The sequence below is a fragment of the Ahaetulla prasina genome, chromosome 2, assembly GCF_028640845.1.
Source record: "Ahaetulla prasina isolate Xishuangbanna chromosome 2, ASM2864084v1, whole genome shotgun sequence".
In the NCBI taxonomy this organism is placed as follows: Eukaryota; Metazoa; Chordata; class Lepidosauria; order Squamata; family Colubridae; genus Ahaetulla; species Ahaetulla prasina.
The window spans coordinates 94,629,451-94,643,721 of record NC_080540.1 but is presented as its reverse complement, the minus strand read 5'-3'; the positions used below and the strand labels follow the sequence as shown (position 1 = coordinate 94,643,721).

The 14,271-nt window shown below is 36.4% G+C and overlaps 1 protein-coding gene across 1 annotated transcript; it reads left to right on the top strand.

The window, feature by feature from the left end:
* Positions 1–824: 824 nt before the first annotated feature.
* Positions 825–13,635, top strand: SMAD5 (SMAD family member 5). The gene is made up of 8 exons (XM_058169671.1): positions 825–946; positions 1,794–1,912; positions 3,148–3,658; positions 4,676–4,927; positions 5,469–5,588; positions 6,606–6,827; positions 8,310–8,566; positions 9,265–13,635. The coding sequence occupies exons 3-8, from the start codon at positions 3,256–3,258 to the stop codon at positions 9,406–9,408; spliced, it is 1,398 nt and encodes a 465-aa protein (XP_058025654.1). The 5' UTR covers positions 825–946; positions 1,794–1,912; positions 3,148–3,255; the 3' UTR covers positions 9,409–13,635.
* Positions 13,636–14,271: the final 636 nt, after the last annotated feature.

The window sequence follows — 14,271 nt, the reverse complement described above, 5'->3', positions numbered from 1 at the left end:
TACAACCGTGTTACTAATTTAACAACTGCAGTGATTCGCTTAACAAAATGTGGCAAGAAAAGTAAAATGGGGCAAAGCTCACTTTAACAAATGTCTCACTTAGCAGCATAGATTTGGGTCTCAATTGCGGTCGTAAACTGAGGACTACCTGTATAGTTTTCTTACCTCAGGTGCAGCACCGTTGAAATTGTTATGGGTTCCTCCATGTTTTATAAATCCTTCCAGCCAGGACAGCATTACATACTGGGCAGGAATTGTCTGTCCTTCTGAGCTTTGATTTCATTTTTGTGTTTTGTTTTTTTCTTAAGCTTGAGAAACACGTCTGGCAGTGGTTTCCACTTTCCTGTGCGGCTGTCTGGGTTTTCCTTCAAAGCTCTTCTAATTTCTCTCCACGGATTGGCTTTTACATCCGAGTTTTTGCAGTTTTTTTAAGCTCTTACATGGTGCATTTTTTTTAAATTAATTTTTTTATCACTTCGTTGGCAAGTAGGGAGCAGAAGCATCTGAACCCGAAACATCCCAAGCCGCCGAGCCGCAATGAAATCACGAGGAGGAAGCCGGCTAGCCTCTTAGCCGGGCCAAAGGCTTAGGAACAAAACGCGAGTTACGCTGCGAACGCAACGCTGCATAAGAGCAACCACATAGACCCAAGGCCTGCACTCCCCGCCTCCTCCTCTCCTATTCCCCCCCCCACTCCCATCCCCCAGAAGCCTGGAGGAGCACGCTCCCTCCCTCTTTCCTTCTTTCTGCAAATCACAGGCTCCGGGCGCTTGAGTGACGCACAGGCTCAACCAGCCGCGTTTCGCCCGATGGCCTCGTCACGTGAGCCCTGGGTTCGACTGACATGCCTTGGCTCCGCCTCTTTTTCCCTCCTCGGCAGTTCTTGTCGGTTCTCCTGGCCGGGGTTTGCAGCTTTCCTCTCCGGCCGGCAGCCGCGCGTCGGGCGGTAGGTAAACCCATTGGAAAAGCCGGAGAGGAGGGAATGGAGGGGGGGGGGCAAAAGGAGGGGGAAGAGGAGGGCGCCCTTTTCGTGGCTTGCTAGGCGAGGAAGTGGCGGCGGGAATCCTTCTCCGCCCAGCCCGCCCGCTTGCCTGCCTTTTGCAAGCTGGGGGCGGGGGGGGGGGAGGTAAAAGAAGCGTCCAGCCGCTTCTTCGCTTTGCAAGCCAGGGTGGAGGCGGGAAGGGGGGGGCTCTTCGTAGGAACTTATCCCCCCCCCCAACTCTGCGATGGGGCAGAGTGGCCCGCCAGGGCTGGACCCCGAGATGCCCCGGTTAGGGCCTGGCCCACGCTTAACGGGCGATCTGACATGGATCGATATTGCATTTAATGCTTTTAAAGCAATTAGCATTGCCAAGCCAAGCAAAACCTTGCCTTTTGTGGCCCTCCTCAATCAGCAGCTGATGGGGGTGTGTATTTGTGGGGGTCCTGTTCCCCCAAATCCAACCTTACTCAGCCTCCCCGTTTCTGGCTGATTTGCCATTAAGCGGGGCACTTTAATTTGTTGTTCAGGCATGTTAAGTGTCTTCGTTTGTATACTCTTGTACATTTCCGACACACATGAACCTGCCTTTTGGAGGAGAACAGCCCTAAATCCTTTATTGCCTCTTGGGCAGAACTAAACTTCTGAATGAGGAAATGCGCTTTGTCAGCTTAACCCTATTATGATAATATGGAGAGTGTACCAAGTCAGCACCTGTGGCATCCTGATAAGTTTCCTAGCGAGAGGAGTGAAGTAAGGCTGGTGATGGCTGTTGTTGGATTGTTCTTTTATGTGCTTTTTTTTTCTTGTTTAGTTGTGTGGCCTTTTCTCACCACCCCACATCCAGAGAGATGCCGAATGGAGATGGTAAAAAACTGTTGCCTGTCTTTGCTCATGCGGCCTGCCGCTGTCTTCTCTCAGCTGAAAAAACAGGTAGCTGGGATTGCCAGACATATTATTCTACTAAGTTATTGTTCTCGCATCTTTTGAGAATTAGCAAGGCGAGCTGGCCCTTAATGCCTCGTGTTTGATGGGCTGAAAAAGCAGCAGGGTGGGCTAGCTGTTTTGACTTGCTGTAGTTTATCAGAAAGCCCATAGACAATATTTGGCAGTTTCTGTAGCAGAAACGGAACTGACTTGTTATTGACATCCTTTCTCTTTGTTTAGTGCTGCTTTTTGCCAGCTGCCTATTGTCTATGTCTGTACTTGTTGAGTATTCTTCGGGGATTTTATGAGGTCTTATCAACATGTTGCCACAGCACATTAGTTCCGTTTGTCATCCTTGCTCCTTTTTATTTTTTAAAGAGAGTTGCAGATGGACCTTGTTCGTAACAAAAAAGGGGCTGTGTGTAACTCTCAGCAATATATTTTGTTTTTGTTCTGCAGCAATCCAGATTGACTCTCTTGGGGTCTGAGCAGTGTTCCCCAACAAGGGGCTTCACTACTTCCTTTGCCAGAGAATGCTCACTTTTGTACTGCTGCTTACACTATTGAACATATCACTGCTCTTTTCCTTTAAATGAAATCCACACAGTTGTCTCTTCAAAAGACATAGATTCTCTTTTTATGACCCTGATCACAACACCAAGTCCAGGATGAGTTAACAGAAAGGAACAGTAGGAGTAAAACCTCAGAAACTATAATGGCTTCCCAGAACTGGAACTTTATTACAGAATCTCTTGTGTACAGAATGTCTAATTGCTATCAGTTTCTAGTCACCAGAGGGTTTCCAGTGCCTAATTGCTATCATTTAAACAGCTCAGACATCACCAGAGTATTTCCACTGCTGTCTTAATAGATACATATCTTCTCATAAGATATACCATGCATTGACTTCAAATTGATTGAAGTTTAAAATAAACATCTTTTCATTTATCTTTACAAAAAAAATCCAAGCTTTTTTTCATGTTTGACCAAATGATTAGCCTTTGTGAATGATAGAAGGAGTTTGGCTCACAAGACTTCCTTTGTTAATGCCACCAACTGTTTTGTCTTTTAAGTGTTATCCCCATGGCATGAAAATTGCTTCAGATTAAAAGGCTGTTAATAATATGCATCATGTGGGAATTAAATATAATGAGGTTTAAAATTATCCAATTATTCTCTGTGTTTGCCTTCATTTCTCTGGTAAACTGGCATCAACTGATGTTCTGTAATTTTTCTTATAGGTCTAAGAAAAATCACTTCTTCGGATTAAAAAGAATTTAACTACTGCTGCAGTAGTTGTGTCTGAGAATCAGCAGTTTTGTTCTAAAAATTGCTTTAAAACTTGTCAAATGACCTCAATGGCCAGTCTGTTCTCTTTTACTAGCCCAGCTGTAAAGCGCTTGTTGGGCTGGAAACAAGGTGATGAAGAAGAAAAATGGGCAGAAAAAGCAGTCGATGCTTTGGTAAAAAAACTAAAAAAGAAAAAAGGAGCCATGGAGGAACTGGAAAAGGCACTAAGTAGTCCTGGACAACCCAGCAAATGTGTTACAATTCCTCGTTCATTAGATGGGCGACTTCAAGTGTCACACCGCAAAGGCCTTCCCCACGTGATTTACTGCCGTGTGTGGCGTTGGCCTGATTTGCAGAGTCATCATGAGCTGAAGCCATTGGACATTTGCGAATTTCCTTTTGGATCTAAACAGAAAGAAGTTTGTATCAATCCATACCATTACAAAAGGGTGGAAAGCCCAGGTGTGTTTCAATGCCTTTACCCAACAAAAATAGTTGACTTGTTGTGGACCAGCAAATTGAAAATGGGAGGGACAAATTGATACATGGGAATTGTATCTAGGAGCATTGATACTTTGTAGACTAGAATCACACATTATTACATCAACCCTTGGTTTGCTTTTACCATAATTTGTTATGCATCCTGTTATAGCCAGGTTCATAGATGATACAGCCGTCTATAAACCATAGTCTACAAACTATGCTGATACAGCCATTGCTTTAAACCAAAACAAAAATCCATAATGGCATAATGAAATATATGAACCCTGCTTTTGATTGTTTCCTCCCTGAACTTTATGATATTTGAAACTATTGGTGATAATATCAATTGATTTGATAATTGTATTAAATAAGATAAATTTTCATAGTAATCTTTTAATCTTCTTTCAGTAATCATAAAAGTACTTTATGTGTTGATCATTGAAAATCTGGAGAATGTTTCCTAAAATATTTCTTTTTCATATGTTCTATTATTTAACATCACAGTTGTTCAATCATCTTGTGCAATTGTCTTAATACAGAAAAGCTTTGTGTTGCATTACAGTTTTGTATAATTTTCGTTCAGTTGCAAATGGATTGGTCACTCATAATCTTCATAGGGTTTGCATGTTTTCAAATCCCAGAACTTTAGTGGGAACTTGGATAGAATTTTAAAAAATGGGGAGAGTCCAGGGCAAAACGATTCAATTTAAATATTAGTAGACATAATTTTCATGCTTTTAATGATTTTCACTTTTGTTACATTAAAAGTTATAATTGAGCAACAATTTCAGGAGGAAATTTGGGGGCCACAAGACTTTATGGAGCAACTTGGACCATCAAGTTGTACATTCTGGTAATAATTCATTTCCAAGTAGAGAAAACAACAAGTTTCTGGAATATGCTGCTTTCTTTGCCCTTTTACTCCTCAAGAGTTAATTATGACCTGTGTAAATCTTCAACACTATGTTAATATGTTTTCTTTTTTTCCCCCCTCAGTTTTACCTCCAGTCTTGGTGCCAAGGCACAGTGAATTTAACCCACAGCATAGCCTTTTGGTTCAGTTTAGAAACTTAACTCACAATGAACCACATATGCCACACAATGCTACCTTTCCAGATTCATTCCAACAGCCCAACAGCACTCCGTTTCCCATGTCTCCAAATAGTCCATACCCACCATCTCCAAGCAGCAATACCTATCCAAATTCTCCAGCTAGTTCTGGACCATCTAGCCCATTTCAACTACCAGGTAAGGACTATTTGTATAACAAACATTGAAAAGTAGAATAATATCAGTATTATAAAATCAGAGGAAAATAGAATTACATTTAGGTTATACTATATTTGTACTCAAGTTGATTAAATAGTGGCAGCAGTAACTGTAGTAAAATAAGTTTCAAAATGAGAAATCTTTTATAGCCGATCCTAAAATCCACTTCAATAGAACTCATTAATATCAAGGAAACAGCTTCCAAGTTAATATATCAGTTGGAGAATCTGCTGGTGCTTCTTTCTAATCCCAAGAAAATGAAACGGAGCTTCAACTAGATGAAACAAGATAGATTGTGACATAAATGACTGACGAAGGAAGAGAATAGGCCCAGAGAAACCTCAACTGAGAATGAAGAGAACATTTTCATGATAGAAAATTGTTAGATTCCAAACAAAAATGGAAAGAGGCAGAAAATGACAGAAAAGGCAAGTTGTGATTATAGTTGGAAAAAAACCCTGATAGTTCAAGGTAAATGTACTAATACTGCTCAAATATTCATTCTTTTTTTCATTTGTAGCTGATACACCACCACCTGCATATATGCCTCCTGAAGACCAAATGGGTCAAGATACTTCACAGTCTATGGATACAAGCAATAGTATAATTCCTCAGATAATGCCCAATATTTCGAGCAGAGGTGAGATAAACTTGTGACTTGATAAACTTGTTAACATTTTGAAACTTTTTGATAATTTGCCACTTACCATCTGAAGGAAGAAGATAAATTATTGTCACATCTTTTGTTTAGTTTTTGAAGTGCAGCACCTCACACCGTCTTGTCTACATGGGATGAGATTGTTACATTTAAGAATTTGGTCATTAGAAATAAAGAGAGTTTTTTGACTAGAAAGAGAAGCATAATGTCATCTGATCAGCATTTTACCCTTTCATCTGAATCATGGGTTCAAAAAGAGAGAGAAATACAGACCCAAAAATATTTTGTTCTAAAAAGCAAGTTGCGGTTAAATGTGTATTTAAATGGAAGTTAAAAGATAATTTTGAGGGTTTCACACTTGTTAATTCCCATATATAAGAAGTTGAAACTGCATTCCAGGGCATTTATTTCTGTGTTGCAAACTGCTGATAAGAGAAGGTTCAAGGTTATGCCAAGGAGAATAAACTACTTGGAATTTAGAAAAGGATAAGATAAAACAAGTATCTTTCGTTTGCTGTAATAGTAGCTGCATAAAGTTATTTTTTCATAGGGATAGAACTTTTTTTAATGGATATCATTTAACTATAGGCCTGTTCTTCAAAAGAGTAGCTAACTTCTGTTGAATGATTCAGCATATATTAAGCATGCCAGCTGTGCAAAGTAACAATTCTGTATTACATTTATTTGTAAATGAAAATCTTTAGAAAAAATATTTCTTACACAATTTGAATTTTAGCTAAAGGAATAAGCTCTCTTGAAACAGTTTAAGAAGATTTGCTGTTGTTCTTTCAATTAATATATTTATACTAATGAATTGAGGATCTTGGAGTAACATTCACAGTACATAGTCTGCTGTTGATGGTACTACCTGTTGGGAAGATTTCTGCAGAAATATAACTGAAGTTCTTTAGCAATAAGAAAAATGCATAAATGCTTAATACTCTAGGCAAGAGGCTGTAGATGCTGGAATTATTACAGATATTTTATGTTTGTTCGTAGATGTTCATCCTGTGGCCTATGAAGAACCCAAACACTGGTGTTCAATAGTGTATTACGAACTAAACAATCGTGTTGGGGAGGCTTTTCATGCGTCTTCTACCAGTATCTTAGTAGATGGATTTACAGATCCTTCCAACAACAAAAACAGATTCTGCTTAGGTTTACTCTCCAATGTTAATCGTAACTCAACAATTGAGAACACTCGGCGACACATTGGAAAAGGTAATCCTGAAGTATGCTTATAAGATTGTAAAAAGACTGTTTGCAGTTTGGATAAATTAAATTTAATCATACAGTTTTGAGTAATATTATGCCACATGGAAAAATATTTATCTGAACAATTCAGCTTGAAAACGTCAGTTTGATATTTTAGCAACTTTGTAAATGAAACATTGCATCAAAATTTTTCTTTTATCTACTTTCATCACTAACGATTTAGTGATAAACAAATAGTTAATTATTTTCTAATCTCTTGTACTCGGTGTACATATTTAAACTAGTTGTACAGATATCTTGACTCTGTCATAACAAGTTATACTGAAAATAAAAAAAATTAAGAGCTGAAGGGGACAGTGACAGCTAAACATGACAAGTTATCGTTCTGGTTTGAAAGACCAATTAAGGAAAAAGCGGGTGATAGAATTGTATAGTCTACAATTTAGACAACTAAAATATCCTTGAATATAATTGTGATAACAAAGGGTGATTTGGCAGAATGCAGCCCAATTCAAGGTATAGCATCTTCTAGAAAAATCAGATTGTAGTTTCTAGGTGCTTCAGGATTTGCATGTAGAATTTTAGGAGGCAGCATTGTTTAATGTCAGTTGGTTTGTTACCTGCATTGGTTCTCAATGAAAGCACAGATTTGCCATAGTGAGATAAGCAATATGGATTTATTTTAGATTGGATTTTATTACAATGCAGTTTCCGTGGGGCTATCTCTGAAAAGCTTTTCAAAACAGCATTGAGTAGCAGTGAGCAATAATGGATGCTAACTGGCAGTACTCTCTAAAGGCTTATTTTATTTATTTATTTATTTATTTATTTATTTATTTATTTATTTATTTATTTATTTATTTGTCACACAGTATATATAAGCATAAGCATGAAATAACTATATAATATATAAGCATAAATATAAGCATAAGTATGTAATAACTATATTAATTGGATATAATGAAAGGAAACAATAGGACAGGAACGGTAGGCACGCTTGTGCTCTTATGCACGCCCCTTACAGACTTCTTAGGAATGGGGTGAGGTCAACAGTAGACAGTTTTTGGTTGAAGCTTTGGGGATTTTGGGAAGAGACCACAGAGTCAGGTAGTCACTTATTCTACAAGGCATGCAAATTCTTTCCAGATACAATTCAAAGTGTTGGTGATGACTTAAAATCCTAAAGTCCGTCTCCCATACCAGCTTGTCTGCACACTAGGCCCAATTGATGAGGCAAGAAAAAAATAGTTTATCATTTATTTATTGAATAATTATATCACGTACTGAGTGAAGGAAGATGAGGACATCTAGTGGTTAAGATATTTGGTGTTTGAAATGATACACTTGACATATTTAAACAACTGGAAACAGTTGGAATCCTTTCAAATAGAAATTTGGCTAGAGTTCCTAACAGCTGAAAGGAAGAGGCTATAATCATTTTTGTAATTTAACTGTGTTAAATATTTGGGATTTTTCTCCTTCCCCTAGGCGTTCATCTATATTATGTTGGTGGGGAAGTCTATGCAGAATGCCTGAGTGACAGCAGCATATTCGTACAAAGTAGGAATTGTAATTATCATCACGGATTTCACACTACAACTGTATGCAAGATTCCCAGTGGCTGTAGTCTTAAAATCTTTAACAATCAGGAATTTGCTCAGCTTCTAGCTCAGTCAGTCAATCACGGATTTGAGGCAGTATATGAGCTCACCAAAATGTGCACAATTCGAATGAGTTTTGTAAAGGTAAGGCGTGGCATATTTGTTATTTACGATATTATATGTGTTTGAAATATCTGGAATGTATTAGGTATGACTGCAATTTTAACATATAATAGATTTTGGAAATTTTGCTATATTTAATTAGCAAATCCTAAGAGTTAATTCAGCACTTCAGATTTATTATTCTTTGTTGTTATGAATAACTTATAAGGATGTATAGATAGTAGGATAAATGCCATAAGGTGATATGGTATGCCATAAGGTATATGAATAGTTGGATATATGTCTTTCCGTTTTATTCATTTGGAGGACAAAATAAGGATGAAGATTACCCACTTCTTTCTATTGACCAAATGATATATAGTATTTTCGCTCCCCCACAAGAAAAATGGGGTGGGAATCTGTACCTATTTAGGGGAAGATTAATCACAATTCCAGTACAATTTATGAGTGGTCAGTGTTGACTGGGGTTTCTGCCAGGTTGTAGTTTTGCATTGCTATCATGTCCATCATAAGTAAAAATATAAATTGTGGTCCAACAAAACTAGAAGACATTAGGGATTGATGGTTTAAATAACATGTTTTTGTTGAGTGGAATGGAGATAAGCATGAAGCTAACACTCTTTAAACCAAATCCTTTTTTAAAAAATAGAAATTGTTGTATTAATCAATTGTTTCAGTGTCTAATCTTAATCTAGTTAAATACATATCATTCTTTATAGGGATGGGGAGCAGAATACCACCGACAAGATGTTACAAGCACCCCGTGTTGGATAGAAATCCATCTTCATGGGCCTCTTCAGTGGCTGGATAAAGTACTTACCCAAATGGGCTCCCCACTTAATCCTATTTCTTCTGTTTCATAGTGCCAAAGTATTTCTTCAGCAACTGCAGTTTTAGTGACCATTTTCTAATTTTCCAGAAGCTTCCAATGTGGATTTTGTAGGAATACATCATAAGTTACATTTCTTCTTCTACAAATGACCAATTCCATTGTTTTATCATCATTTTCCCTTTCATTTCATTTTAAGACTGTTCAATTTGGACGAAAACTGAAAAATGCAGAAACTGTTTTACCTGAGCTATACATATTTGAACAACTTTTGATTTCACTGGAAATATTTTAACATGTTTTCTGAGGACACATTCTTGAATGACTTTACACAATGAACACTATCTCATTTGCTAAATCTATATAGCTCCAATTTACCATCAGTTTTTAATATTACTATATGGTTGTGTGGATGATCTAAATCCACAAAGAGCTAGCTTTATTGTACCTAAGATTGCCTTTAGCTTAAATATGACCTCAATATGTACATGTTGACAAGCACCTGTTACAGATAGTGATAACAGAATGCATTAGAGCAGGCTCTCCTTTAATCAGTAGCAAAGTTACTTTCATCACAGTTCAGTGTTGCCTTCATAATTTAGTCCTGTACTCTGATCAAAGTCCAGGGAGATTCAGATGAATGTGTGTAGGATTGGTCTTAACAGATGTTTTATCCAGGGTATGCACTGTTTGAGGTAGTCAACAATTATTTGAATACAAAACACTAAAGTGCTGTGTATCACATTGCAAGAATGTGCATTGTGTTTTACATTTTATTTTGCATTTTTGTAGAAAATAGTCTGGAGGCTTCCTAAAAATTTACATTTGCTAATTTTCAATATTTTTTTCCCCTTTAAATATTTTGTTTTGGGGAGATTTAAATTTTACCTAGTAAGTATTGTAAAACACTTGCTTTTTGGTTGCTGGGGAAGCTCATTCTCATAATAATGATTTATGAGAATATTGTCATTGGGTGACTGAAAGTTGAATGATGTAAAATAAACCTTTTTTTATTGGCAAGGGCTACATTCTTTCAGGAGTAATCTCATGGAGGCTATATACACTGTTTGGTGGGTGATATTTAACATCTTAACTTTCCTTAACTTTCTTCCCTACCTTTCCTTTGCAAATGGGCTAATAATTCCTGCTAAAGGTGTATATCAAATACATCGAGCACATTTTTAAAATTAGGATGTATACCTTTGGTAGAGTGTTCATGAACCTTAAACATTCATACATGCAGGATCTCTTGTATAATTTAACAAAAGCTGGCAATCTTAACATCTGTATCGTATTTAGAATTGTTGTGACTAAAGCAATGGAAAGTCATAACAAAGTACTGATGAATGGTTTGTCATGAGGATACAGGTGTTTATTAAATGTTATTTGTCTCCAGGAATATTTTGATTCTTTGGACTAAAGAAACAATATATTACAGATAACCACCATTCCAAGTCAAAGTAATATTTAATTTAAATTTAAATGGAGATGAAATTTCCCTAAATCTGTTTGTCTCAGGCTCATCTATTCAATCAGTAATTGGTTGAAACTTTGGCTTTAAATATATAATCTTTCCTTGAAATTTCAGTTTTCAGTGGTAAATTGTTCAAAGGCTTTCACCCCTCAAAAAATACTTACACTGTTTTAATTTCCTTCCTTGGACATGGAAGGCAATCTATATCAGAAGTAGATCTTGGGTATTTTGCCCCTTCAATGCTAGCAATTAAAAGGGAACTTCTTACAACAAAGTATGAAATTTTGTATGGATTCTGTCCAAGGTGTCTGAGCTCAAAAAGAGAATCTTAGACAATGTTACTGTGAGGAGAGCCTTCTACACTCTATACGTGGTTCTATCCTTCAGTCTTGATGCTTTAGAATCCCATGTGTTAGAATAATCAAGAACATATGCAGATCCATAGTATATGTTGGCACAAGGCAGATACCTTTTACCCAATTTTGATTGAGAGTTCTTACATGCTTATCTTAATATGATGTTTAGTTAAGTTTGGTAATCCTAAAATTCTGTATGGAGGATAATGTCTTATAAAAGTAACTGTATAAAATGAGGGAGAAGAATGTAGATTGGAAAGACCCATCCTGGGTCAAATTAAAGGCCTCTTCTGCTTGTATTCTTAAACAACTCAACATTAAAAGGCAGGTTGATCTTTCGTTTTGTTTTTACTTAAGATATCTAGTCACCACGATTAGTGCCATTTGTGGCCTTTAAAATTTGTCTAAACTCCAACTATTTATAGTTGTGAATCTCATAATTTAATCTGCCTTCTTTGTTATACTTGATCTTTTCTGATTCAACTTCAGTTCATGACCTCATATTCTATTAAGAAAAGGTTTGGTACAGTGATCAGAAATGATAGACAAAGTGTAGCAATATTAACATATTGGCAATTTAATTCATTTAATTCATTTTGTAATATGTCCAGCATGGAGTTTGCTTTTTCAAAGTAGTTGTCCTTTTTTATTTGACATATCCATCGCAATCCCAAGAGACTAATTAATCCAACTCACATGATGCGGTAATTATTTCAAGGCACTTCTTAAGTTAAATGAGTGTGTATTTTGAGTCCCTGAATTGAATACAAGTTCCTCAGTTTTTGGGAAATTAGTAGTTAATATGGGAAAATAGAAGGTATGAAACAAGTTGGCTTGTTAGCAATGTAAAAGGAAGTTTGGCCATGTGTACTGTTCCCATTTAAATACTTGTAATCTTGGTAGATAATTTTTGCATTTCAATAATCCTGCTGTATGGTGGTATTTGGAATACCACTTCCTTGTGTATTCTATGGTAATGCCTTTGAAGACTAGTTCTAAATTCTAGTTCTAGTTCTAAAAACTAACAGTTTTAAACTTGTGACTTCTGACCAGAGAAGGTGCAATTTGTAATGCATGATGGTATTATCTTAAGAATGTAAGAATAGAGCACTGTAAAGTTAAGGCCTATCTTGCCCATTATTTTATAGCACAGGTGTCAAAACTCGGTCATGTCACATGATATATCGTGACGTATTGCATTTTTTTTGCCTTTGTGGAGTTGGTGTGGGGGTGGCCTGAACATGACGCATCTGGCTTGCGGGCCACCAATTTGACACCCCTGTTCTATAGGAACCAATTAGATGATTGTATTAGTCTGTAAACAGGAAAGAGCAATTGCCTTTTGCTATAATTCTCTATTGTCTTATCATTTAGAGCTGTGCTATAGTAACATGGTTAGTAACTGTTAATCTTATATGTAATCATTTTGTCTGATCCTTTTAAAAGCCATTTAAATTGCTGGATAAAAGGATGTCAATAGATCATGATAGTATGTTCCATGGTAACTGGGGTACCCTTCATATTTGGCCTTTGATTCAGATATGTTGAGAGAGAAGTAGATGACAAAGTTTCTTCAAGGATAAAAGAATAAAATTGTATACATATTGTGAAAAAAGAGGTTTCTGAAAACAAGTTAAAAGTTGAAAATTCACCTTATAAAGCTCCATTAGATAAGTGTTACTAGTTTCTGCTGAAGTTCTAAAAAGCAACAGCATACACCAGAGGTTATTTACTTTGAACAGGAGAAGTACAGATACTATTTTGCTGGCTCTTATTTTAAGAAGCTGCTTTTATTGAATATCCAGTTAGTTAAGGTCAGAATTACCTGGGAGTTCTGAGCCATTTCTTCCTAGTTAAATGAATGGGAACTATAAAGAGTGCTAGATAGATTATGTTAGTTACTCAGCCTTTCCCAGCCTCACAGCTTCTAACTAGAATTTGTGGAAACCAATACTGGTTGGGAGTTCTGTAATTTCTAAAAAAGAATCAGATAGCTGAAGGTTGCAGTATATGTATGAGAGACAACAACAAAGACATCCTAAATTTTTTGGATTGCAATTTATTTTATTGTAAATCAGTAATCCAGGTAGTAACACCTAATAATACTTCTAGTAGAGTGATGATAACTCATTTGCGGTTTTTCTAAAATGTTTAGAATCTGGGTAAGTAACACCCCCCCCTTTTTTTTTACTGCTCAAGCCATTTATATATCATTAGGTACCAGAAAAAACTTTTTAATGTATTTTGATTTGTGGGCAGCAGAAATTATTATGTGACTTTGCATGCAATTTCAACCAATTATTGCCATCAGAATATATGTAGTATTCTTGTAGCAAATGTATATTTTTGGACTGTATTACAGCAATAAGTTAATATCTGATTTTTCCTTATTTCTCTGCTGAGACAAATGTATTAAACACTATTGCAACAGTCTTGTCTTTTCTGTTATATCTTACACATCCCTTCTGGCAATTTGGGGCTTTGTATACACAATTTGGTTTTTTCACTTTTTGTCTTTTCATTGGTATGGTATCTTTTGTTTAAACTTTTGTGTAGTTATAGTTAGAAGATAATCAGTGTTAAATTTAGGCCTATAACCTGTGAAAGTAAGTTGCTCTACAATAAACCAGTAATTGTCTTTCCATGATAATACAAAATGGAATAGAATACTTTATTTGGCCAAGTGTGATTAGATACACAAGGTATTTGTCTCTGGTGCAGAAGCTCCCAGTGTGCATGCAAAGCAACAGAATAATCATCATCATAATACCAATAAGAAGGGGTATTATAAGAAGATAGATTATAAGAAGGTATAATAGTAATACTACAGCCGTACAACAAGCCATACATAGACATTAGACATATATAAGGATAAAACTGAATGTATGTTCAGATTTAATTCAAATCATAATCTTACTGTTTAAGTTACTATTTGCTTTGAGTAAAACGGATACTTTCATTCCTTTTTATGCTGTGCAATATAGGAATCTCTCTTAGCCATCTTTATGAGAGATGAGGCAATTCTTCATGAGCAATTATCTGCGAGTTGCACCTATGCTGAAGTGTT